This window comes from Helianthus annuus, chromosome 14 (assembly GCF_002127325.2).
Source record: "Helianthus annuus cultivar XRQ/B chromosome 14, HanXRQr2.0-SUNRISE, whole genome shotgun sequence".
Lineage (NCBI taxonomy): Eukaryota > Viridiplantae > Streptophyta > Magnoliopsida > Asterales > Asteraceae > Helianthus > Helianthus annuus.
In genome coordinates, this window is record NC_035446.2 from 99,055,886 (window position 1) to 99,079,927 (window position 24,042).

The 24,042-nt window shown below is 38.3% G+C and overlaps 3 protein-coding genes across 4 annotated transcripts; 2 read left to right on the plus strand and 1 right to left on the minus strand.

Annotated features, from left to right (window-relative positions):
* Nucleotides 1-828: 828 nt before the first annotated feature.
* Nucleotides 829-5,407, minus strand: LOC110906985 (small RNA-binding protein 11, chloroplastic-like). The gene is made up of 4 exons (XM_035983021.1): nucleotides 5,287-5,407; nucleotides 1,353-1,421; nucleotides 1,080-1,186; nucleotides 829-939 (listed from the first exon to the last, which is right to left on the minus strand). Exons 1-4 carry the CDS (start codon nucleotides 5,405-5,407, stop codon nucleotides 829-831), a joined length of 408 nt encoding a protein of 135 aa, XP_035838914.1.
* On the plus strand, nucleotides 3,502-20,143 carry LOC110908764 (centromere/kinetochore protein zw10 homolog). Of its 2 annotated transcripts, XM_022153740.2 has the most exons (15): nucleotides 3,504-3,636; nucleotides 12,186-12,762; nucleotides 12,876-13,016; nucleotides 13,132-13,305; nucleotides 13,426-13,587; nucleotides 13,700-13,927; nucleotides 14,019-14,144; nucleotides 15,101-15,193; nucleotides 16,535-16,630; nucleotides 16,724-16,849; nucleotides 17,431-17,508; nucleotides 17,585-17,743; nucleotides 18,638-18,788; nucleotides 19,341-19,423; nucleotides 19,507-20,143. In XM_022153740.2, exons 2-15 carry the CDS (start codon nucleotides 12,217-12,219, stop codon nucleotides 19,588-19,590), a joined length of 2,247 nt encoding a protein of 748 aa, XP_022009432.1. In that variant the 5' UTR covers nucleotides 3,504-3,636; nucleotides 12,186-12,216; the 3' UTR covers nucleotides 19,591-20,143. The 2 variants fall into 2 exon arrangements, with proteins under 2 accessions (XP_022009433.1, XP_022009432.1); XM_022153741.2 differs by lacking the exons at nucleotides 18,638-18,788; nucleotides 19,341-19,423; nucleotides 19,507-20,143 and adding an exon at nucleotides 17,872-18,393 and having other exon boundaries at nucleotides 3,502-3,636.
* Nucleotides 20,144-21,662: 1,519 nt separating this feature from the next.
* LOC110906983 lies at nucleotides 21,663-23,321 on the plus strand. Its single transcript, XM_022152029.1, has 2 exons — nucleotides 21,663-22,345; nucleotides 22,427-23,321. Exons 1-2 carry the CDS (start codon nucleotides 21,663-21,665, stop codon nucleotides 23,319-23,321), a joined length of 1,578 nt encoding a protein of 525 aa, XP_022007721.1.
* The last annotated feature ends 721 nt before the right edge of the window (nucleotides 23,322-24,042 follow it).

The following is a 24,042-nucleotide window of genomic DNA, read 5'->3' on the forward strand; positions in this document are numbered from 1 at the left end:
GTCACGGTTTACCTTTGCTGCGCTAACAGGGATTCTGAACAGGGGGTCACGATCTGAAGTGGGGGTCACGGTTCCTTGAGGCTGCTTAAACAGGGATTCTGAATAGGGAGTCACAGTCTACGCTGGGGGTCACAGTATAGACTTGTTGTTGGTTTTATAACTATACACTCCTGAAAAGTGACCCATGGTCTATAGACCATGGGTAAAAACGTGAATTGATTAGCTTTTCTCCGACAATTGTGCAACTTTCATAAAATGGCAAGATTGGTCCCCCCTACTAAACTCCCATCATTTTCTTAACATATACCCATCATATAACTTTTGTTTAATGACCAGGAGACCCCTTAAACTTCAATATCTCTTGTTTCTTCATATTTCAACCATCATTAATCTTTCAGTTAATTACCAAACGACCCCTATACTTTGTAGAATCTTGTTTCTTGCACACTTAGGCACAAAGCAACTTCCAATTAAGTACCGAATGGTCCCTGAACTTTGTTCTTCCATGTTTCTTGTATTCTCTAGTTGTTTTCCCAACCAAACAAATTCTGAATCCATACCGAAAGTTGCAATAACCATTCCAATGCATTTCAATCCATCTCTAACCATCATAACTTCACCGAATTACGTGTTTAACCTGCAAAACAACGAATACTCGTAGTTATCTCATTCAAGGCAAGTAAACACATAAAACACATACATAACTCACGAAATAGGCACTTTAAAGCTCGGGTTTCACCCTCTCCATCAGACTGTAATCTTAGGAACACTTGTGAATCCATGTTATGACTACTTGTACTATTGATTGTAACTGCTAAGTACAAGTGGTTACTGCTTCTCTGTATGCGGGTCAGGGGGTCCTCTAGCTAACGACATACCACCAGTGTGTTTTGTCTGTGGTTTTGCCAGTTCAACGGTTATTATACGTCCGTGTAGTGTCTGCAAGAAACCATATATATTTTGAGATCAGGATTGGGGGGGTGTTTGGCATTGCGTTTTGGAAGTGATTATGCAGACATGGGATAAAATGAAAAACGGAAATTAGTTATTTAGTTTAAAAATACGAATTAGGATAGAACCTTTCCATCCATTTCAGAAATGGCTTTCTCAGATTCTTCTACAGATGCATACGTAACAAACTTGAAGCCTTTTGATCTGCTTGAAACTTTATCCATCAGAACATTGGCTGCACATAGCAATCATTTTAGCTCATAGTTGACTAATAGCTACATATATTTTTGCTGATTTATCTATTTGACCCATTAGAGATAAAATATAACCCGAATTGACCCATTAATAAGTAAATGGGTTGAATATGCTGCCTCTTGTAAGTGCATGAAACGTTTAGGTACCTTCAACAGCTTGGCCATATTGAGAAAATGCGTCTAGTAATGCTTTTTCTGTGGTATAAAATGATAGTCCTGCAAGTAATACATTATGAAGAATAAAATTCCCGATGCCTCAAATCAAGTGCAATTAAGATGTGTTGCATTGCTTTAAATAAAAAAGAAAACAAACATCATTTAAAACATTCACAAGAGATGAAATGATGGTTTAAAGTAATAAAATCATATATTGACTACAGAAAAACATCACATAACCCATGTTACAAAGCTAAGTTGACCAAAACCCGATTACAAATGCAACCTAATCCTCCTACATTGTATATATTGTCATAAACATAATTTCATTTGAAGTCCTATACAAAACGCTAGGCACATTCATCAAGTATACAAGGCATTGCTCAATTTACAACCAAATATGCTACTTACAACCTTTTTTATCAAGTAAACCTCTCATAATTTCTTCATTCTTTTTGTTGTTTTTACATATTACCCTCCTACATAACGTAGTTTTGACCAATTTTGCCACAGTAGCCTTAAATCCAAGATGCAGACTTTGTTGCATTCTGTAAAGAGACTCTTTATTGATTTAATCTAGTAACTTGACCACACTCTCCAATCTCACACCGTATAGGCACAAAAGTCTTAACATATCCTATGTGAGTAGCTACACTGTTCTATCACCTAAATCATAAACCAATTCATATCCTATTTATAACTCTAAAAACTGAAACAACAAAAAAAGGTTTTAGCCTTTAGGTATAAATGCAACATATCCAAAATAATGAATATGAACTCAAGTCTTTAGCAGTCAGTGATCAGTTATTCATTATTCATTAACATATCTACAATCACAATACCAAAGCTTCTAAATTCTAATTAGGCTTGTCAATGGATTTGATATTGATCCATATCCAATCCAATCCGATTCATTTAAATTACTTATTTGGATTATGAAAAATATCCATCAATCCATTAATTAATCTAATAGATCGATCCATTTATCCAATTAATTATATGGATCGACCCATGATCCATCCGGATAGATCCATTTTCAACATATACAAACCACATGGTAGGAAATAGTATCTCCCTGCCATTGGTTCAAATGGGCAGCCGCCCCTCCCCCATTGGACCAACAAGTTTATTATTTTATACACGCTTTAAAATTACGTTTTTGCCCTGGAATAGTGTTTCTCTGCCATTGGTTCAAATGGGCGGCGAGCAATACCCATTGGACCAACCAGTTGATTATTTTATATCTACTTTAAAATTACGTTTTTGCCTCCCAGTTAAAAAATACGGTTTTGCCTCGACTTCAAAATACATTTACCCTTTTGCCCCGAGCTAAAAAATACGATTTCGCCCTTGGTAAAAAATTACGCTTTTACCCTCAGCCAAAATTACGTTTTCGCCCCGGTTCAAAATAAAATTTTGTTTTTCTCCCCGGCTCAAAATTACGATTTTACACTGGTTTATTATTTTATACATACTTTAAAATTACGGTTTTGCCCACAGTTTAAAATTACGTCTTTGCCCCCAGTTCAAAATAAAATTATGCTTTTGCCCCCAGCTAAAATTTACGAATTTCCCCTCGGTTCAAAATTACGATATCACCCTCAATTCAAAATTACTTTTTTGCCCCTAGTGCAAAATAAAAATATGGTTTTCCCTAGCTAAAAATTAGGATTTTACCCTCAGGAAAAAAAATTAATTTTTCCCCAAAGTAAAAATAAAAATATGACTTTGCCCCAGCTAAAAATCGTGTCAAAGAGCTGCCTAATACTCTTTTTACTTTTTCTTTCTAGCAAAACTATAGTACTATTTTTTTAATTGGTTGATAATTATTTAGCCATCGTCCCGCAACGCCTGGTTAGTAAATACAAATGGCGCTCTCTCAAAATCGCATTTACACTGTGTTCCCGAGTTAAGTTAAAGAGAGAAAAGAAAAGATTCTTTCATTTTTTTTTCTCTTCGGTTCTTTCCAAATTATTAATTTTAGACAAAAAAATCTCTCATTTTCTTTTCTTTTCTCTCCTTTAATGAAACTCTGTAACACAACTAAAAATTATTTCCTTACAAATCTTTTCTTTCCTTACAACTAAAAATTATACACGCTTTAAAATTACGTCTTTGCCCCCAGTTCAAAATACAATCGTCCATCACTGGTTTACATTCAGCAACAACACGTCGATCTCCCACCTCATCTCCTCTGCAACACGTCGATCTCCCACGTCATCTCCGCCACCACCACCGTTCGCAGCCACCACGACCGCTCACAACAACCACCACCGTAAGTCCTCTCAATTTCTCACACTGATTCAACAAATTTCTCACTTATGTTTTGTTAATTATGGATTCAGTTGTGTAATCGATTACAGTTCGTGGTTTCCTTCGTTTTTTCATGCTTTGTAAGGTTTAAAATTGTTGATTCGATGTTTAGTTTGATGTAAATTGTGTTTAAGTTTTGCTGAATGTATTACCTCTGTTTCGTTATTCTTGATTTAGTTGTGTAATTATTTTCAGTTCATAACTTTAAAACTGATACACATTAGATGTTTTGTTTGAAGAATTGAATTGAATTGGAATGATGTAAAAACAAGTCTACTTTGTTCCTAATGTTAGTTAGTCAATTTGAAACTCCTTTTATTGGACAATGAGATTGTATGCTCAGATGGATATGCATCTGTTTTGGTATATGTTATGCTATCTTAAACTACTATAGTGACATCCTATTTGCCTTGTTATAAATTAACTTATAATCACATTATAACCAATACCGCACAGCTAGCTTTATTTAATCTTCCAAGGACCCGCTCTCCTCCAATCCGCACAGCTAGCCGGAGCTATTACCGGTGGTTGTATTATGTATTAGTATATTTGGTTGTTAGTAAATTTACTCTTTGGGTTTTTTTTTTCTGTTTAGGTGTATGTCACAAGTATTAGCGGTAAATGGTTCAAGAATATAGCGATAAATAGTAGTTACGTATCTTAATAGACGTAAGGGCTCAGGCTTCTTTCACTCACTTTCATTACTCTGGATTTGATTGAAAACCAAAAAGCATGCAAAATAGTAACAGACCATTTAATCAAGCCAGTCTAATCACGGTCCGTTTCGGTCACCCGGGCTAGATTTTGCACATCTATATATTTTAGTCACAATTTTTGGCATCTCTACATAGACACGAGTATTATGACACCTTTAATAACACGTTTAGGCGGGTGATATTAAATTTATCATATGAATACTTGTATGTTAATAGCAAATAAAATTAAGGGTCGAGAGTATACTCGGAAGTATGAGCAGGTCGGGTTTTGGTAGCATGTCAAAACTGGGTTGAGGTCATGATGGGTTTGGAGCAAAATAAGTTTGGGTCAAAATGGTCCGTGTTAAAAAGTTTATCAATTTGGTTCGGGTGAAAATGCGTTTGGTTGAAAATTGCATTGGTTGTTAATGAGTAAGCGGTCATGGCTGCATATTTTTATTCTTTTGCCGTCACCTGCAATTTTCTTTTTGCTCTCTCTACTTTTACATAACAATAGAAGACTTAGAAGTATAGATAGTTGAAGTGTTAGAAAAAAAAAAAATAGTGCAGGCTTCCAGCTACGGCGTTGGACCGTGAATTGACTGTATAAAATTATATCTTTTCAATGATTAACTCTTGAAAAGTATTCCAATAAAAACGTTATTAAACATTCAAAATTAAGCAAAAAAAATATTCATGTTTCATATGACCAATAATCATTTACGATGATAGATTTTTTAAGTGCTTTGAAACTGTTAGATAATATGATCTTTGTATTATGTAATTAATTTGTATTGTCATTATAGGATTCTTTGGGTGTGTTTATGTAAATATCTCATCTATATATAGAGTCTTGTAATATGGTCTATTCAATGAAAAACAACTTTTCAGATTTTATACATGGTATCAGCCAATACCAAAGTTTGTTGAGTTTCCTATTTCTTTGATCTTCCTTCCTCGTCTGTCTCTTCTTGTTCCAAGCCAATCACTTCTCCTTCTCTTTCTTTTCTTATTTCTTTCTTTTTTCTTCTTCTGCATACTACTCCATCTATCTTCTGTTCATTTTTTTTAATGGCTTCCTCCTCATCCACCAATCCACTCATGACAGGTTTGGCTCCTATGATAGCCATTAAACTTTCCTCTGATAATTATATATGTTGGAGAACTCAAATGCTCCCTTTAATCACTTATCAAGGGTTACTTCCACATGTTGATGGCTCTCTTTCTCCACCCCCTATTACTATTAAAACTGATAATAAAGAGGTTCAAAACCCTGAGTTTGCTACTTGGACAAGAGAAGAACAGCAAACAATTATTCTCCTCAATGCTTCATTATCTGAGGAGGCTCTTTCCGTCACAATCGGTCGTACTTCTGCTCGTGACATCTGGACGGCACTTGAAACCGCTTTCTGTAACACATCAGTTGAAAGAATTCAAAACCTACGAGATAATCTTCGTGCACTAAAGAAAGGGGACAAATCTGTCGCCGAATATGGCCGTGCTTTCAAGGCGATTTGCGACCAACTCAGTGCTGTCGGTCATCCTGTTGATTCTATGGATCAAATCCATTGGTTCCTGTGCGGTTTAGGAACCACCTTTGAAAGTTTCTCCACATCCACTCGCACGGTACGTCCTATTCCTACTTTTACTGATCTTCTAGCAAGTGCTGAAAGTCACGAATTGTTCATAAAAAATTTGCATGGTAATCTTGAAACCCCTACTGTTGCTTTTTCGGCCCAACATAATGCTCCTAGGCCCAATTCTGACGGGCCCTCATATAGACCACAGCGGGCCTCTATGACCCACTTTAGGCCAAATCGGTCCTCTTTTAACAACCACAGGGGCTCAAATCGGACATTTGGACGTCAAAACCGACCTCCAACCTGTCAACTGTGTCGTAAAACAGGACACTATGCTTCACAATGCTTTCAACTAGCCTCCTTTGCTACATCAGCAACTCCTTCTCCAGATCAACTGGCACAAGCCTTTCATGCTCAATGTAATATAAACTCCTCCGTTCCTGATTGGACATCTGACACCGGGGCCACTACTCACATGCTTCCCAATAACAACACTTTGCAGACTTCCACTCCAACTCAAGGTAATCAAAATGTTTACTTTGGAAATGGTCAGTCCCTACCTATAACTCATGTTGGAAATACAAAAATTCTAGGGAATCTTGCTCTTAACAATGTTTTGGTGGTTCCCAATCTCACCAAAAATTTATTATCTATTGGAAAATTGACCGAGGATAATCCTGTTGATGTTATTTTCTCTCACCCTTATTTTTACATTCAGGATCGCCAAACCAAGGAAACCCTAGCCCGGGGGTGCCGTGAAGACGGCTTATATGTTCTTCGCCAAACTCATGAAGCTTTAGTCTCCTCTTCATCTTGCCCGAAAGCTTCGTTTGAGTTATGGCACGCTAGACTTGGGCATGTCAATTTTGATGTTATTTCTATGTTAAAAACTAAGGGTTATGTATCTTTTACTTCGGTATTACCTAAACCGGGCCTTTGTTCCCCATGTGAACTTGCCAAAGCAAAACGGCAACCTTTTTTGTCTAATGATAAACGGGCATCTTTGCCCCTTGAAATAATACATTGTGACTTATGGGGTCCCTCCCCTATAAAGTCAGTTGATAATTTTCTATATTATGTTGCCTTTGTGGATGATTATTCTCGGTTCACATGGTTGTATCCTCTAAGGGCTAAATCTGATTTCTTTAATGCTTTATCCATTTTTGTGCCCTTTGTTCAAACACAATTTTCTACTAAAATTAAAATCTTTCAAAGTGATGGTGGAACTGAATTTACAAACAACCGGGTTCGTAATTTTTTTGAACAACATGGCATTTTACATCGTTTATCATGTCCTTATACACCACAACAAAATGGACGTGTTGAAAGAAAGCATCGGCATATTGTCGAAACCGGCCTAACCATGTTGTTTCATGCTCATCTACACACTAAGTATTGGGTTGACGCCTTTTCATCGGCGGTTTTCATAATTAATCGATTACCATCAACAATTTTACAAGGGAAATCACCTTTTGAGCTCTTGTATCATCAAGTTCCACAATATTCCTTGTTTCGACCATTTGGTTGCCGTGTTTTTCCCTGCCTTAGGGATTATGCCTTGCATAAATTAACTCCACGAAGCATTGCCTGTATTTTTCTTGGATATTGCTCTAAATACAAAGGATATAAATGTCTCGATCCATGCACCTCCCGTATCTACATTACTAGAAATGCACGTTTTGACGAACAATTTTTTCCGTTTGACACCTCCACTACTGCCACAAATCCTATTGCTTCACTTGAAGTCACTTCATTCTTGGATGTATCTCCAACTTTTGTTCCTTCTCATAATAATTCAAAAACACATACTGTGAATAATAACCCATATATGAATTCCACTTCTCATCCCATAACTCTTCCTTTTTTTCCACCCTCACAACACTTAAATAATCCAACTTATGGTCCAACAACACAATCACAACAACCTACTGGTTCATTACCTAACACAGCGCCTGGCCCAACTCAGCATCCTTCTGGCCCAACGTCTGGCCCAACCGCTCAGTCACAAATGCAGCCCTTTCAATGTCCAGCAACTAGCCCAGTCCCTTATACGGTTCCGTTAACCGAACCTACTTCTATTTTTACTCCAGTGGATGGCCAAACTGTAAACAATGCTTCATCGAATGAAACATCTTCATCTGATACGTCTCCTGTTGACACTCCTTCATCCTCTCCTCGTGGATCTCAAACTAATACTTCACCTATACCTGTCCCGCCCCCACCTCCTTCACATCCTATGATAACCCGTGCGAAAGCCGGTATTTTTAAACCACGTCATCGTGTGGATCTCGCTCACACAAATGCTCTTCCGCTTCACCATGCTTTATTTGCCTCCGCTGATCCGTCCACCTTTCATAGCGCGTCTAAAGATCCTAAATGGGTTCATGCCATGCAGGAGGAATTATATGCTTTAAACAAAAATAATACTTGGACTCTTGTTCCTCGTCCGAAAGATGCCAATGTTGTCGGCTCCAAGTGGATCTTTAGAACCAAATTTCGATCCGATGGCACTATTGAGCGTCACAAAGCTCGTTTGGTTGCCCAAGGCTACAGTCAAGTTCCCGGTCTTGACTATTTTCACACCTTCAGTCCGGTTGTCAAAGCCACTACTGTTCGAACCGTTTTGGCTTTAAGCGTGATAAACAATTGGCATCTTCATCAATTGGATGTCAACAATGCCTTTCTGCATGGACATCTTGCTGAAACAGTTTATATGGAACAACCTAAGGGTTTCATTAATACTCAATTTCCATCCCATGTTTGCAAATTAAGCAAAGCCATCTATGGTTTAAAACAAGCTCCCAGAGCTTGGTTTCATCGTCTAAGCTTGTTCCTTCTCAATAATGGCTTTTTGTGTAGTAGAGCCGATCCATCTTTGTTCATCTATAAACAAGGGAAGTGTATTATGTATCTCCTTGTGTATGTGGATGATCTTATTCTCACAGGTAATCATCAACCAACTCTTACGTCGTTTATCTCTTCACTCCATAATGAATTTGCCATCAAAGATCTTGGGAAACTCAACTACTTTCTAGGATTGGAGGTTACCTACACTGAAAATGGTATTTTTCTAAACCAATCTAAATATACTATGGATATCTTGTCGCGTGCAAAGATGTTGGAAGCAAAACCTGCTCCAACACCTTTGAGCGCCAATGTTTCATTTGTCTCCACAGGTACTGCCTTTCCGGATATCACCTTTTATAGATCCATTATAGGTGCTCTCCAATACTTGACGATCACGAGACCTGATATTTCTTACGCCGTAAATCAAGTCAGTCAGTTTCTTCATGCTCCAACCACTGATCACTTTCAAGAAGTCAAGAGAATATTGCGCTATCTCAAAGGCACCATTGCCTATGGTTTACACTACAGTCGTTCTGCTACGCCTTCTCTATTAGGTTACTCTGATGCTGATTGGGCACGTTGCTTAGAGACTCGTCGCTCCACTTATGGATATTCTATTTTTCTAGGGGGGAATTTAATATCTTGGAGTGCTAAAAAGCAACCCACTGTTGCCAGATCCAGTTGCGAATCTGAGTATCGTGCTATGGCCAACACTGCCGCGGAGATTGTTTGGATAACTCACCTCCTACAAGAACTTCACACGCTTCCTCCGGACAGACCGACTATTCTTTGTGACAATCAAAGTGCTATTTTTCTTACTCAAAATCCCGTTGCTCATAAACGGGCCAAACATATTGATCTGGATTATCATTTTTTACGAGAATTAGTTAATGCTGGAAAATTGGCTACTAAGTTTGTTCCAACCAAGCTTCAGGTGGCTGATATTTTTACAAAAAGTCTTCCGAGCTCTCAGTTTAATGTTTTTCGGCGTATGCTTTGCATTGGTCCACCACTGTTCAGCTTGCAGGGGGATGTTAGATAATATGATCTTTGTATTATGTAATTAATTTGTATTGTCATTATAGGATTCTTTGGGTGTGTTTATGTAAATATCTCATCTATATATAGAGTCTTGTAATATGGTCTATTCAATGAAAAACAACTTTTCAGATTTTATACAGAAACCACAATAAAAACTTGGTTACTTAGTTTCATGAAAGTATCAAGGTCATATCACTTGGTTACTGCAGCAGTATTCCAATTCCACATTGCTCTGGTGGTTATTTTGATATGAATTTATTCTTGTGCTAACATTATTATATCTGTAAGTTGATAATAGAGTTAACGGGCATTGCCATTTATTGTTCGTTTCAAAGTATTTGACATTGTATTAGATCATTTCTGTTGAATAGGCAAAACATGGGATTGACAATTTGGAGTAGGGATGAGCACGATACCCGTTCGGTACCGAACCGGTACTGAAATGTTCGGTACTGAAATACGGGGAAAATTGGTACCGGTACCGGAATACGGGGAAAATTGGTACCGGTACCGAATATACCTGTTCTGTATCGGTGTTTTATTATTTTTCAGAATTTTATTGGATTTTTTAAGATTTTTTTTATTGTTTAGAATTTTTTATTTATTTTTTTTATTTACAATTTTTTGTTTTTTTTGTGCTTTTTTTATTTTTTAGAGATTTTTTATTATAATTTTTAACTAGTAGGATTAACCCGCACTTTGTGCGGGGAACTAAATCGGTATTGATTTTGTTAATTATGATAGAGTCACTTATTATAGCAATCGAAACAAAGACCCTAAATGCTCTAAATAGACAAGCGGGATCAAAATATATAAAATATAGAATGAAACTTTACAAAGAAAAAAAAATCTAATTGTAATACTAAGAAGTTCAATAGGAACATAATATCTTTATTTTTTGGGTTATTGGATTTTATTACCCCCAACTATTGGCTATTGGCCGCTGCCACCTCCAACTATCACTTTGACGCTCATCACCCACAACTTAACACTTAGGTAGCGTTTGGTATGAATGAATGAAAGGTGGAATGGAATGGATCATTCTGATGGAATGAAAAGAAACATGTTTGGTTATCATGTGGTAATGGAATGGAGCATTCCAAAGGAATGTAACTCCTTCCAAATATAATAATTTCCATTCCTTGGTATGTAGGTGTTTTTTTTTCATTCCTTCAAAGAATGGAAAGAAATATGTTATTATTATTATTATTATTATTATTATTATTATTATACTTTTATTTGTATTTATATTTATTAATATTCGTACTAATATTAATATATATAAAAAATCTATAACATTAATATATTATTATTATTATTACTATTATTGAGGCAATTATATTTTTGTCGTTTTTAATACAGTTGTGTTTCGTTACTTCATCTTTTTTTGTTTATCAAATGTACAAAGTAATTATTCATTCTATTCACATGTGAGTAACCAAACATCACAATGCAATGGAATGATCCATTTCATTCCATTGTCTATTCCATTACCTCATCCATTCCATTCTCTCATCTATTCCATTACCCCATACCAAACAGACCCTTAGTGTGATCTTTCACCACATCGTTAACTAATCACTAACTTTTGATCCAGTTACTATACTTTTAGGGCACCATAGGGATCTTAGGAAGGTTTTAGGGATCTTATGACACCCCCAAAAGTATAGTAACATGATCAAAAGTTAGCGATCTGTTAACGACGTGGTGACAGAACACACTAAATGTTAAGTTGGGGGTGACGAGCATCAAAGTGATAGTTGGGGGTGGCAGCGGCCAATAGCCAATACTTATGGGTGATAAAATCCAATAACCCTTATTTTTTTATACGTTTCCATGCATAAAACATAACATGTTTTTATGTTTTCCTAAATAAATTAAGATGGCATGAGAAAATATGATCCAATAAAATGGAAATAGGTCCCATGACTAATATAATATGGAGAAATTGGAATTTGAGTTTTAGGAGGGTATATGGGCTCCTCTAGACTTTTGAATCGGTCCCTGAATAAAACAAAAATTAAAGTGATTCCTAAGCAGCTAACGGCCGTTAACGTTTAATCACTGTTTTTTCGTTATGTTTCAAATTAATACATACATATGAATATGGATCGATTCGGATAGTGATCCATCTATTTAAAATTATATGGATATGGATCGGATCACGATCCATTATGTTGGATCATGGATCGGATTATGATCCATTTAAGTTGGATCATTAACGGATCGGATCATGATCCAATCCATATCCATCCATTGAAAGGCTACAGCTCGTTAAGCATAATTTAATGGAGGTAATTTTGCCTATCCTATAAAACGTATTTATAGCTAAATGTTAACTATAGCAGCACCACCGTCGAAAACCACTGTGATGTTCTAATGGATGTACTCTTCAATTCAATCAACGTTCGTGATCTTCTATCGTCACATGATCTCGACGACTCATCGCCACTCTCCGCCTCCGATCTCCGCCTCCTAATCGACCGTCTTCAAGTCCGATCACTCAACATCAAGTCCAAAGTCCACACCTACATACTCTCTCACAACGATGAGTTCTCCAGCCTATTCTCTCGCTGCTCCGACGCCGTCGTTAACTCCGAGCAACTTTCCGATCTCGTTAACCTCTTGTCGTCGGATCGGAAACCGATCGATGTGCAGGTTAAGGAAACGGTTGATGAAATTAGGTCAAAACGTGGTGGATTGAAGGAGAAGAAGGATGCGTTAGGTTTAGTGGAGGTTGTTTTGAAACTGAGCCGCGAGTTGAGTGTTGTGGAGGAGGATTTGGTCGCCGGAAAGGTTGTTGAGGCGGCGGAGGTGTTGACGGAGTTGAAGGTGGCTTTACGAATCACGGAGGATTGTACGAATGATGAAGAGCCGGTTGTGTTTGGATTACTGAGGAAGAAATGGACAGATTGCTTTGAAGAGGTAATGAATTGTGTTAGGTAAACTGAATTGAGCATTTATTTCTCTAATTAGGTATTATAAATATCTATATTATACAAATATATGAATGTTTGCAACGGGATTTGTGTTTGTAGATACAACAGGTGCTAGTCAAGTTCATTGAGAAGGCAGTGACATTTGATCATCAAACCAACTCTGTTTATCTTAAGAACACAATGTCTATCAATGATGATACTCAAGGGATTGCGCTTTGTACTGTTTTGAAAGCAATGCATGTAAGCTCATATCTTGCTTTATTCCTTTCAGCATCACCTATTTATATCCAGTTTTGTGTAAACAAATCCGATTCTACTTGTTGAAATATAGGGTTAGCTAAACTCCATTATGTAGGTGGTTGGTATTCTAGATCATGGGCTTGCGAAAGTGGCGGATTTGATGACCAGACATGTAATAACGCCTGCAGTGGGATCGATATCTCACAGTTTTTCAGTAGAAGAACAGAGATTAGATTCAGGAGATATAACCGAGGCGGTTTTGAGAATAACCCCACTGACCGGTACTCAGGTATTTAAGTTGCTTCTGCCTTCATGTTTATGGCTTAACGTACCGAGGTCTTAAATGTATGAGAACTTATTACTTTATTAGATTACCTTTTCATAGTGTCTTAATATTCTATGTTTGCAGGTCGAAAACATGGATGCTGAAATTATATATTCTGGAATCAGCATAGTCATTCAGTTTATTTTCAACTATATTTGCTTTCAAAACACCTCGTGGATGCAATTATTTGGAAGATTGACTTGGCCCCACATGTCAGAACTGATTATTTCAAACTTTCTTTCCAAGGTTTGTTTCTTGTTATGTATTTCTTATTACTTACTATATAAAATAATTTTCATGAACCGACGTCTTACTGACATACCATATGAAACAATTTTTTAATGTTTGGTGATTCCAGATTGTTCCTGACGATGCATCCAAACTTTCCGACTTCCAAACAATAAGACAACTCACATCCGAGTTTGAAACGTCTCTTAAAGAAGTTATGTTCATATCCTCTGACAAAGATGAAAGGCTGACCAATTTTACGGATAACGTTGAAGTCCACTTTGCAACAAGGAAGAAGGTTGAGATCTTAGCAACATCTAGAGATCTTCTTCTACATTCCAACTTTAAACTTCCCAAGGTGAGTTTACTTAATAAGATTGTATTTTATTAAGCAATTCCAGCTTAAATATGATTGTAAAATTGTTGATTAAATGAGGGTTTATTCACAGGAGTATACAAGGAAAAGTGAAGATATTAAAAATGGTGAGAATGTGGACTTGCTTTTCTCGTCTGAGAGGTGTGCAGTATCCGAAACGGCTTTGCAACTACTGGAACTTGTGCATCAAACACTAAAGGTTGGTGCTGTTAAACTAGTGCATGCAAGCAATCTTCTATAGTCTGTAAATTGGTGACACAGCGGGTTGCTACTTAATGTTTTAATTGCTATATAAAGTTACTTGCTTTGTTTTAAAATGCGCACCAGCAATGGCAGAACTAGCCAAAAAATTTAGGGGTATCCCATTTTTTTATTTTTTAGACCAGGGGTATCCTTTGTATAACGGAGACGAAGTTGAGGGGTATTTTTACACTACGAAAACGGAGTTAAGGTGTATTTTTACACTACGGAGACGGGGTTGAGGGGTAGCCCGTGCTACCCCTAATAACCTTCTAAGTCCGCCCCTGCGCACCAGGAGCGCATAATGCGATGCGCTGCGATTACATGATGCGAGGATGATACACTTTAAATCTCATAATGCGCTCCTTAAGCGTGCATTTTTCTGAAATTGACTGCTATAGAGTAAAATTGTACGATGAGTTTGTACAATGAGCTGATGAAGTTGTTAAGTGAGCTTCTACATAGATTACTTGTACCTTTTGCATAGACTACTTGTACACATAAGAGTTCAAGACTTATTTTGGTTATATTGAACTTTTTTGATGGTAATAGTGCTATTTTTTAGTATTTGTTTGTTTTAATCCCTAAATTTTTAGTGTTTAAAGTTAACAAGTTGAAATATACTTTATAAATATTTTTTCAAATAACAAACGCCTCGCATACGCAATGTGTGCGCATCATGCATTGCACATCGGCTTTTGGGATCAAAACGCATCAAAGATTTTAAAACCAAGGTTACTTGTATATAGTGGAAAAATATATATTTGTTCTTAGTTTACTTACAAGGACTAAAGGTGAAAGTTACATTTTGGAATTTGGTGTATTAGATGGTTCTTTAAAAGACGTCGTTTCATGCATGGTAATAGTAGTGCACTTTTCTTGAGCAATATTTTTATACCGAGTATGTATTTTCAGGATGTTTGTTTGTCATCCCCGACCGTTGCGTTAGAGTTTTGCCATGCTGCTAGGGATGCTTTACTTCTATACGAAGCTGTTATTCCAGTCAAGGTTCGTGTAGTTCATAATTCAGTTGATATGTGTATGTATATAGCTAATAGTTTAAAGGATTAATTTCATATATAATTATATACCCTTGTAAACTTGAAATATATCATATACGTCCAATTAAAACTAAAAATATCAGATATATCGATGTTTAATGATCTTTTTACTTAATGACAATTCTACCCCTTTTTATTGGATGATCCGTTTTTACGTGTTGAAGAAACCAAATCGTCTCCCTCTTTGACGACACTTTTTCAACCCTTTCAACCCTTCGGATGTTTATCACATCGGATCAAACCAAGTAAATGCATTTTATTGTTTTTAACGCTTCTCATCAAGGGTATATATGATATTTTTAGTTTTACGTGGCCATATATGATATATTGAACTTTTGTAAGTGTATTTATGAAATTACCCCTGGTTTAAAAAAAGGGAAATTGGCCTGTAATAATCCCACCTAGACCTTATTGGCCACTAATAATCCCACCTCAGAATATTCCCCCCACCAGTCCCACCTTTCACCTATTTTTCCTACAATGGTCCCCCGGTAAAAAAACTTAACGGAGTTAAGCTTTTTTCCAAATTACAAACAGATTTTTTAGGGCTTTTGATTAGAACGACGATACGAGTCCGTTGATGTAAAACTTGCCTCAAAACGATGCTCCAAACGATGAAAACGACGCTTCAATTCGGGTGTTTAAATTTCCAATTAACCAAAATCAAGTTACTTGGAGCACCATTTCGAAGTAAGTTTTACATCAATTGACTCGTATCATCGTTCTGATCAAAAGCCCTAAAAAATCTGTTTGTAATTTGGAAAAAAGCTTAACTCTGTTAAGTTTTTTTAACGGGGGACCATTGTAGGAAAAATAGGTGAAAGGTGGGACTGGTGGGGGGAATATTCTGAGGTGGGATTATTAATGGCCAATAAGGTCTAGGTGGGATTATTACAGGCCAATTCCCCTTAAAAAAATGGCCGAGGCGCCCGAAAAACGAGTATGAGGTGGCGCCTCAGGGGAGTTTATACGGATTAGACTTTTTGTGTCAATTTTTGACATTTTATGTCTTTTTAACACGTGTTTTTTATGTTTTTGATGAATCTGATGATGAGTATTTTATTTTTTATAAGATATATAATTTATATATATATATATATTTAATTACGCCTCGGTTCGCCTCGAGGTGTACGCCTCATGAGGCGAAGGGAAAACGCTTCGAGGCACAGTTCCATACTTTTAATCCAGCTTGCTATGTAGAATCATTTTGTAGTATGTGTATTGTATATATATATGTGTGTGTGTGATTATATATTAATCTTATAATCTCTCACTTTGTGATATAAAGTTAGAAAGACAGCTGGATGGTATCAACCAGGTTGCTGTTCTAATTCATAACGACTGCCTCTTCCTATCACAAGAGATTCTCGCCCTTAAATTTGAGGTATGATTTATAAATTTATACGCTTTAACTTGTGCCCTTTTGGATAACTTCAGTGCTAAATTTATATTGTAACCTTTTCGTGTTAATTTTCAGTATCAGCCGGATTTCCCGATTTCCGTGAAGGGGGCCGTGTTCATTGATTTAGGTATACGGTACAAGCTAATGGCAGAAGAGATATTACAAAGACAAATACAGCTCGTTAAGCGTAATTTAATGGAGGTAATTTTGCCTATCCTATAAAACGTATTTATAGCTAAATGTTAACTAGTGGGGCGGGGGCCACCCGATTTTTAATAAATTGTAAATGGAAACGTAAACGCAGTGGTAGAAATAATGTTAATGGCGGGAATCTGGTCGATATTGGTTCAGTTCATTATGGTATCGATACAGTATCGATACTCGATACAGCAATTGGAAGAAAAACTTAAAAAATAAAGTTGTGATAAGTCCAAAAGAACGTCGACACGTGTTTTACATGGATCGAAAACCATAGTAAACGAATACCAGTAACGGTTCTAATAGCACCAATACTGGTACCGATGTTTTTATATCGCAAATTTAGTTTTTGTGAAAAAACTAACAAACAGAAGGTGTAAGAGGAAAATAAAACTAATTGCTTTAAGGCATATATTATTTATAGTGTAAAAGGTGAATTTGAAACTTGAAATGGTAAAAAACAAGTACTGCAGCACCGATTTGACGGACGCTGCAGTGATTTTGAGTTGTAATTTAATATAATTTATAATTATAATTTATAATTATATAATTTAAATATCCGTAACTGTGAAACCTGTTGCCAGGCCATTGATGGTGCGGATGGATTTCAAAATACGCATCAACCAAAACGATACGAGTCTGCAAAATTCAGTATCGATCAGGTAAGAATCAGTCCATCCTTGACTCCGTGTTCTTATGTGAAATTCCCTATTTGTCCTCTTATAATGAATTTTACAGGTGGCTTTTATTCTTGAGAAAGTGCGCATAATTTGGGAGCCGTTATTGCTACCGTTAACGTACAAACGAAGCATGTGCACTGTTGTGGAGGCTGTATGTTCTAGAATGACTAAAGACATACTTCAATTAGATGATATTGCAGCAGAAGAAACATTACAGGTGTGTTTCTTTAAGTAACTTTTATTTATCTATTTATTAATGGACACTGTACAATACCAACGAACTTTACGCTTATCTTTTGCTGAATTTATAAAATTGCAAACATGTCATCTTATTTATCATTTTAGCGTCACATCGACATCTTGCGGCGGCGCCTTACGTGGAATGATAACGTATAGACTACAATCGACCAAACTCGTCTCCGAACTAAATCTACATCAAAACGTATGATAACTCAAATTTAAATCGTCGAATAAAAACATATTACATTTGACCCAATTTGTTTTCAAACAAAATTTACGTCAAAATGCAGTCTAACTCAAAACGTACATAAAAAAACATCTTATAATTGACCAGACTTGTTTTTAAACAAAAATTACGTTAAAGTGTAGACGAACTAGAAACTATACCGACACGTCCATAAGGGGGTTCAAAGTGACATATACAAAGTAAGAGGGTTACCTTTGACATTATAGCAAAGTTTGGGGGTAGAATGGGTTACATGTCAAAAATTTGAGGGTTAAAGAGAAATTAGAAAGTATGGGGTTTTTTTCTCAAGTTAGAAAGTAGGAGGGTCATTTTTGTAAGTTAGAAATTTGAGGGGTGAATTTTGTCAATTTTGAGAAGTTGGGGTGATTTTTTTCAATCAGAAAGGTGGTCAGGTCAGCACCGACCTTTTAATTTAAGATTGTATATATAGTATATAATATAATATGTAAATATGTTCTAAAGTGAGATTATTTTTTCAAATTTTGAAACAAATTTATGTTTAAATTTATTTAACGTCAGCATTTTTTGCATATGTGGCATCTGATATGACAGCTGGCATGGTGTTAGCTGGTGCCACATAAGAAAACGAGGCTGGACTAAATTGTTTATAATTTTTTTAATCAGATTCAAAGGTTAATTCATATGTTGCTGGAAAACCTTTCATCTTTATTGGATTCTTTGGTTGGTGTTAAACAAACAACAAAACCACAAGAAGCATTATCAAGCTCTATTGATGATTTAATTCCGTCACTCCCTCAATTACGGGTATTGGCAGGTATGCGTTGTCTAACTGTTTACTTTTTTGTCCCTGAGGTTTGGCCAGTTTTGCGACTTTCGTCCAAGAGTTTGTTTTTCCGCATCTGGATCCAAAAAGTTTGAAATCTTGCCATTTTCATCCGGCTCGTTAACTCCATCCATTTTTCTTTGTTGAGTCAGGGGTATTTCCGTTCTTTTTGTTAACTCAAAGGGCAATTCTGTCCTTTTCACCTTATGTAAAAAGACCGAATACCCCTGAAAAGGACTGAATTGCCCTTTAAGTTAACAAAAAAGATGAAAATACCCCTGACTTAACGGAGAAAAATGGAGTTAACGAGCCAATGAAAATGGCAAGATTTTAAACCTTTTGGATCAGATGCGGAAAAACAAATCTTTGGACGAAATTGGCCAAACCTCAGGGACGAAAATAGCATTTTACTCTAGATGGATAATGGCTAGTAAATAAACAGGGTTTAAGAGTACAGAGAGTGTGTATGTTCAGTGAATAAAATCACCTCGGTCATTTTGCTCTTATTATTTACTTTATTGTTTTTTTTATAAATCTCAACAGATATGTTGGACATGCCTCTGAAGTCGATAACTGCATCATGGGAAAGCGGTGAATTGGCCAAGTGCGGTTATACGTCATCTGAGGTATTGCTAAAAGCTATAATATGATTTTTTATTCATAAATTTGTATGGGTGATGAGAGAGTTTGTTATGAATGAATCTTGCAGGTGAAAGACTTTATTAGAGCAATATTTACGGATTCGCCCCTGAGGAAAGAATGCTTGTGGAGAATCGAAAATATCAAGTTTTAGGAGTGTCATAATAAGCTTTTGAAAATGATCAGGCATGCCTAATTATGATGGAAAGGTCAAAAAGGGAAGATGATACTATGATCCATAACTTAGCCATGCCCGGCCCGGCCCGCATTACTTCTAGGTTAGATTTTTTGCTTGGCCCAGCCCGGCACGCAGTACAAAAGAGAAAAAAGTTTTCCTTTACTATAAATAGTTTATATAGCACTACTGCAATCAAAGAACAAGTTTCTCTGATTATGGCATTTTTCGTTGTTGTAATTTCGGGCTAAGCCTCTGGTATAGAGCTGGACTGTAATGGAGTGGGCTGGGCTGGACTACGGTTATGGAAAAGTCAAAGCGAACCGGCCAGGTTGGTTGGGTGGTTTAGTCATTAGTGGTTTCAGGGTTGAGTGAGATCAGGTGGACTTTGGGCCTCTCTTTTTTGTTGCTTTTACTTTTATATTTTACAACTTTTCTTTTTTTTTTTTTTTTTTGTATATTCAAATATCGCTTGAATTTTTTATTGGTTGTATAGAACCTTGCACTTCAAATAATGTCTCCTTTTTAATTATTTAAAAATTGACAGTGAAGGGGTATGGTCTCAAAAAAGCAGCGCAAACCTCCATCAAGGTTGCGCGCGGAACCATACTCCTTATTTAATAAACTTTCTACCACGAGCCTTGCGCGAGTTTCACCATCTCCTGCTCTACGTCGCGAGGGTTAGCCGGCAAGAAGCTCCGATAACAGCACTTAGCATACTGAAGGAGCACCCAGTCACCCCAAACCCCGCGCAGGTCAGTTACGTGCTCAGCAAGAATCACACAAGGAAGCAGCGCAAAGCTGCTCCAGGTAGTACACAAGGTACAAGTGGCAGAGAAAAAGAGCCAATGAACATCCAGCAGGCTCTGTTCAATCGTGCGCCACGATCGTCTGACGAAAAGTACTTAAGGACGCCTACGTGGCACCAATCAGAGGATGGAGACATCTGTCCCACGATCTCCACTTATCTGCTGATGGCAGAAGGACGACAGGGCCGACAACAATGACACGTGGCTCCAATCAAGGCGCGCCAGCGCCGGAGAGCTTCTAGAAGCCATTAACGGTCGACACCAGTGAGACAAAGAGCATATCCATTATGTTGTCGATTACCGGCCCAAGGCCCATCAGCCCATATCCTCTTACACCTCTCCGGCTATAAATAGAGGCCTCACTCCACAGGTTAAACATTCTATTCCCTCTACTCTTACTCTTAGCACTTAATTATCCTCCCAAAGCAGTCGCTTATTCTTACGTCGGAGCCCGGTTAAGAGGGAAACCCCCACATTCCCCTCTTGACGAGTAATGGTGTTCTGTTTTGCAGGATTAAACATCAAGTCGGAGCTCAGATATTTCATTAGAAGATTAACCACTATGGTAGAAGCATAAACCAAACTGATTAGTTGTCTAATTAGTTCCGTGTTTCTTCATTGGCGCCCACCGGTTTTTCTACAACCATTTTCATCTTCTTTTTTCTGAATTTTCGACATCTCTCTTCCTTCGATCATGGCTGGTCAAGTAACCATTCCCGAGTTTGGTTTCGGAGCAAACTCTAATGGGGTGTTGGGAGAAGGAATCCAAAACATTCAAGCCCAACACATTGAAGAGATTGGTGAAATCGAAGTAACCAACACTGGGGACCCGCGCGGGAGCATCACCCGCATCACTCAGACGGTCACCCCAGGAAACAACGGCGAAAGACCTTCGAACCCAACACCGCCACAAAACGTTTCGGCACTGTTAGCGCTACCGGAAAGCGAAACTCCAGCCTCATGGTACGCCAAGAATATCGCCACAATCAACGCAGCATACCAATCTCCGATTGCGCAGCAAGCAGTCTTGACGGCAGAACCGCCCTTGGTCACTCCTCAAAGTCAGGGGGCGCGCCAGATGCCCCACCGTCAAATCTCCAAGGCAGAATCAACAGGCCTCCCCCTACCAGACGTTTAAGCGTGCATGACACGCGCGACACAAGGGGAGAAACGGAAAGTTACTATGACTATCCGTCAAACCTTCAAAGAGGTCCTGTTCATAGCCGGCTTACGCCGCGCAACATGAACAACGAATGGGAGGAGACTGACCCGAATGATCCAACTTGGGAGGATGACGAGGGCTCGTTAGTCTTCAACCGCTTGCAGAGGAACCATGAATACTTCAAACCGCGACAGCATGTCGGGTACACAGAAGAAGCTGAAAGAGATTTCCGCCTGTCCTACCGGCCAGCGGAAGCTGCGGAGCATTCAAAGTTCATCCCAAAAATCGCACTCGCGCTGCTTTCAAGAGAAAAGTTACCTCCGACTGTCGGGAAGTTCAACGAATTGACTGATCCGGATGATCACGTCAGAACTTTAACTAGCGTAGGTTGCATGGGAGGTTGGAACATGCCTATGTGGTGGCATTTGTTTATTCAAACCCTTACCGGGGCTGCTCGCGCCTGGTTTGACAGCCTTCCAACAGGGAAGATTAAATCATGGGTAGATTTCAAGACTCAGTTTTTAAGCTACTTCAGCCAACAACGACGCTACCAGCGCGACACAGCTGAAGTAGAAGACATCTGGCGAAGAGATGGCGAAGGTCTGGAAGATTTCATCACCCGTTTTAACAAAGAATGTTTGGAGATAGGCGGCGTAAGCGAACAACTCATGCGTTGTCACTTCAAGAAAGCCATTCGTTGTGATAGTCTCATCAGAACTATCACGGGCAAAGACGGAATGCCAAAAGAATGGGATAAACTCATGTAAGCCGCAAAAATCGTTGCGCAAACAGAAGAATCACTCGCTGGAAACAAGAGTCATTATTCTGAAGATCGATTCTCCAGAGTGAACACGCGCGACAACAAAAGGCGCAACAAATACAAGGGTAACGATTGTAAATCTGGGAGATCAAGGGGCCATGATGAAAGGCCGCGCTATAGAGAAGACGTGCGTGAAACAATCGACAGAATCGGTTACAGGAAAGCAGTCAAGGATGATAATCGTGATAAGCACTGGACCCCGCTCATCAAAACGCCAAAAGAGGTGTTAATGACGGAGAACCACGATTTCAAGGCTCCCAGGCCTATGACAAACAAGAAGGGGCAAGACCCCAACTTGTACTGTGACTTCCATAAAGACTCAGGGCACCTGACAGATGACTGCTATAGTCTGCGCCAAGAAATTGAGAAAGCGCTAAAAAGCGGAAAGCTAAGTCACTTGGTGAAGAACGTGCGCAAAGAAACTCGTCAGCTCCATCGCCACGATGAGGGAAATCACAAGAAAGTCCGACGCTTGGAGACCCACATGGTCAACGGACCAAGATACAGTGCAAAAGAGAAAGGCAAGCGCCCCTACGAGCCTTCATGGCAAGAGCAGCAGGTTATTTTCCCGTTAGTGCGCGGCGGTCCTCGCGCCACACGACCCATCGTCATTACCGGCATTATCGGCCACTATGAAACGGAATACGTATTTATTGATCCAGGAAGTACGGCTGACATCATCTACGAACAGTGCTTTAACCAGTTTGATGAAGAGGACAAAGCGAGACTCGAGCCAGTTGATTATCCTCTGTCCGGATTTTGCAACGAGATGGTTTTCCCACTTGGTCAGATCAGCTTCCCCATCACGCTCTCTGACGGGAAGCATTCAAGAACAAAAAGCGTAAATTTCATGGTGATGCCTGTCAAATCGAGGCATGATGTATTGATTGGGAGGGAAACCCAAGGCGAGCTGAGGTGACTTCCACCCCCCATTCAGCAATAGGGTTCCCAACCAAGACGGGAGTGGCAATCATCTATGCCAAGAAGGAAGTGATGTCAACCGAAGAATTGCGCCCAACAAAAGCAGCGAAGGTCTCAACAACTAAGCCAGAAAAATGGGTATTAAACCGTAAATACCCAGAGCAAACAGTGACAATTGGCCACGCCATTTCATCAGATATCAGAACGCATTTAAAGCAGCTACTGTTCAGAAATATGAATATCTTTGCTTGGACCCCGGCAGACATGACCGGTGTCCCACGCAACATAACCGAACATTGCTTAAACACCTACCCCTCTGTTGAATCAAAGGTGCAAAGAAAGCGCAGCTTAGGGGCAGACAAAACAAAGGCAATGAATGAACAAGTATGTGAGCTGCTCAAAGCTGGAATTTTGCGAGAGGTACGTTATCAGAGTTGGGTCGCGAACCCGGTAATGGTGGAAAAATCAAATGGTGGATGGCGAATGTGCGTGGATTATACTGATCTCAACAAGGCATGCCCTAAAGATTGCTATTCTTTGCCTGAGATCGACAAAAATATAGACTCTCTCGCGCCATACAGATGGAAATGTTTCTTGGATTGCTACAAGGGATATCATCAAGTTCAAATGAAGCTCGAAGATGAAGACAAGATAGCTTTCCGTACTGATCTCGAGATTTTTTGCTACACAAAGATGCCATTCGGCCTCAAAAACGCTGG

What these genes read in the sequence shown, in the direction of transcription:
- LOC110906983 (XM_022152029.1), top strand. Translation starts at nt 21,663, where the DNA reads ATGAACAACGAATGGGAGGAGACTGACCCGAATGATCCAACTTGGGAG. An exon ending in AAAGAATGGGATAAACTCAT is followed by an intron (nt 22,346 to 22,426) that starts GTAAGCCGCAAA and finishes TCGATTCTCCAG; the next exon opens with AGTGAACACGCGCGACAACA.
- LOC110908764 (XM_022153740.2), top strand. Translation starts at nt 12,217, where the DNA reads ATGGATGTACTCTTCAATTCAATCAACGTTCGTGATCTTCTATCGTCA. An exon ending in GGACAGATTGCTTTGAAGAG is followed by an intron (nt 12,763 to 12,875) that starts GTAATGAATTGT and finishes TTGTGTTTGTAG; the next exon opens with ATACAACAGGTGCTAGTCAA. An exon ending in TTGTGCATCAAACACTAAAG is followed by an intron (nt 14,145 to 15,100) that starts GTTGGTGCTGTT and finishes ATGTATTTTCAG; the next exon opens with GATGTTTGTTTGTCATCCCC.
- LOC110906985 (XM_035983021.1), bottom strand. Translation starts at nt 5,407, where the DNA reads ATGCAGAAGAAGAAAAAAGAAAGAAATAAGAAAAGAAAGAGAAGGAGA. An exon ending in AGGAAACTCAACAAACTTTG is followed by an intron (nt 1,422 to 5,286) that starts GTATTGGCTGAT and finishes TATTACTTGCAG; the next exon opens with GACTATCATTTTATACCACA. An exon ending in TTTCTGAAATGGATGGAAAG is followed by an intron (nt 940 to 1,079) that starts GTTCTATCCTAA and finishes GGTTTCTTGCAG; the next exon opens with ACACTACACGGACGTATAAT.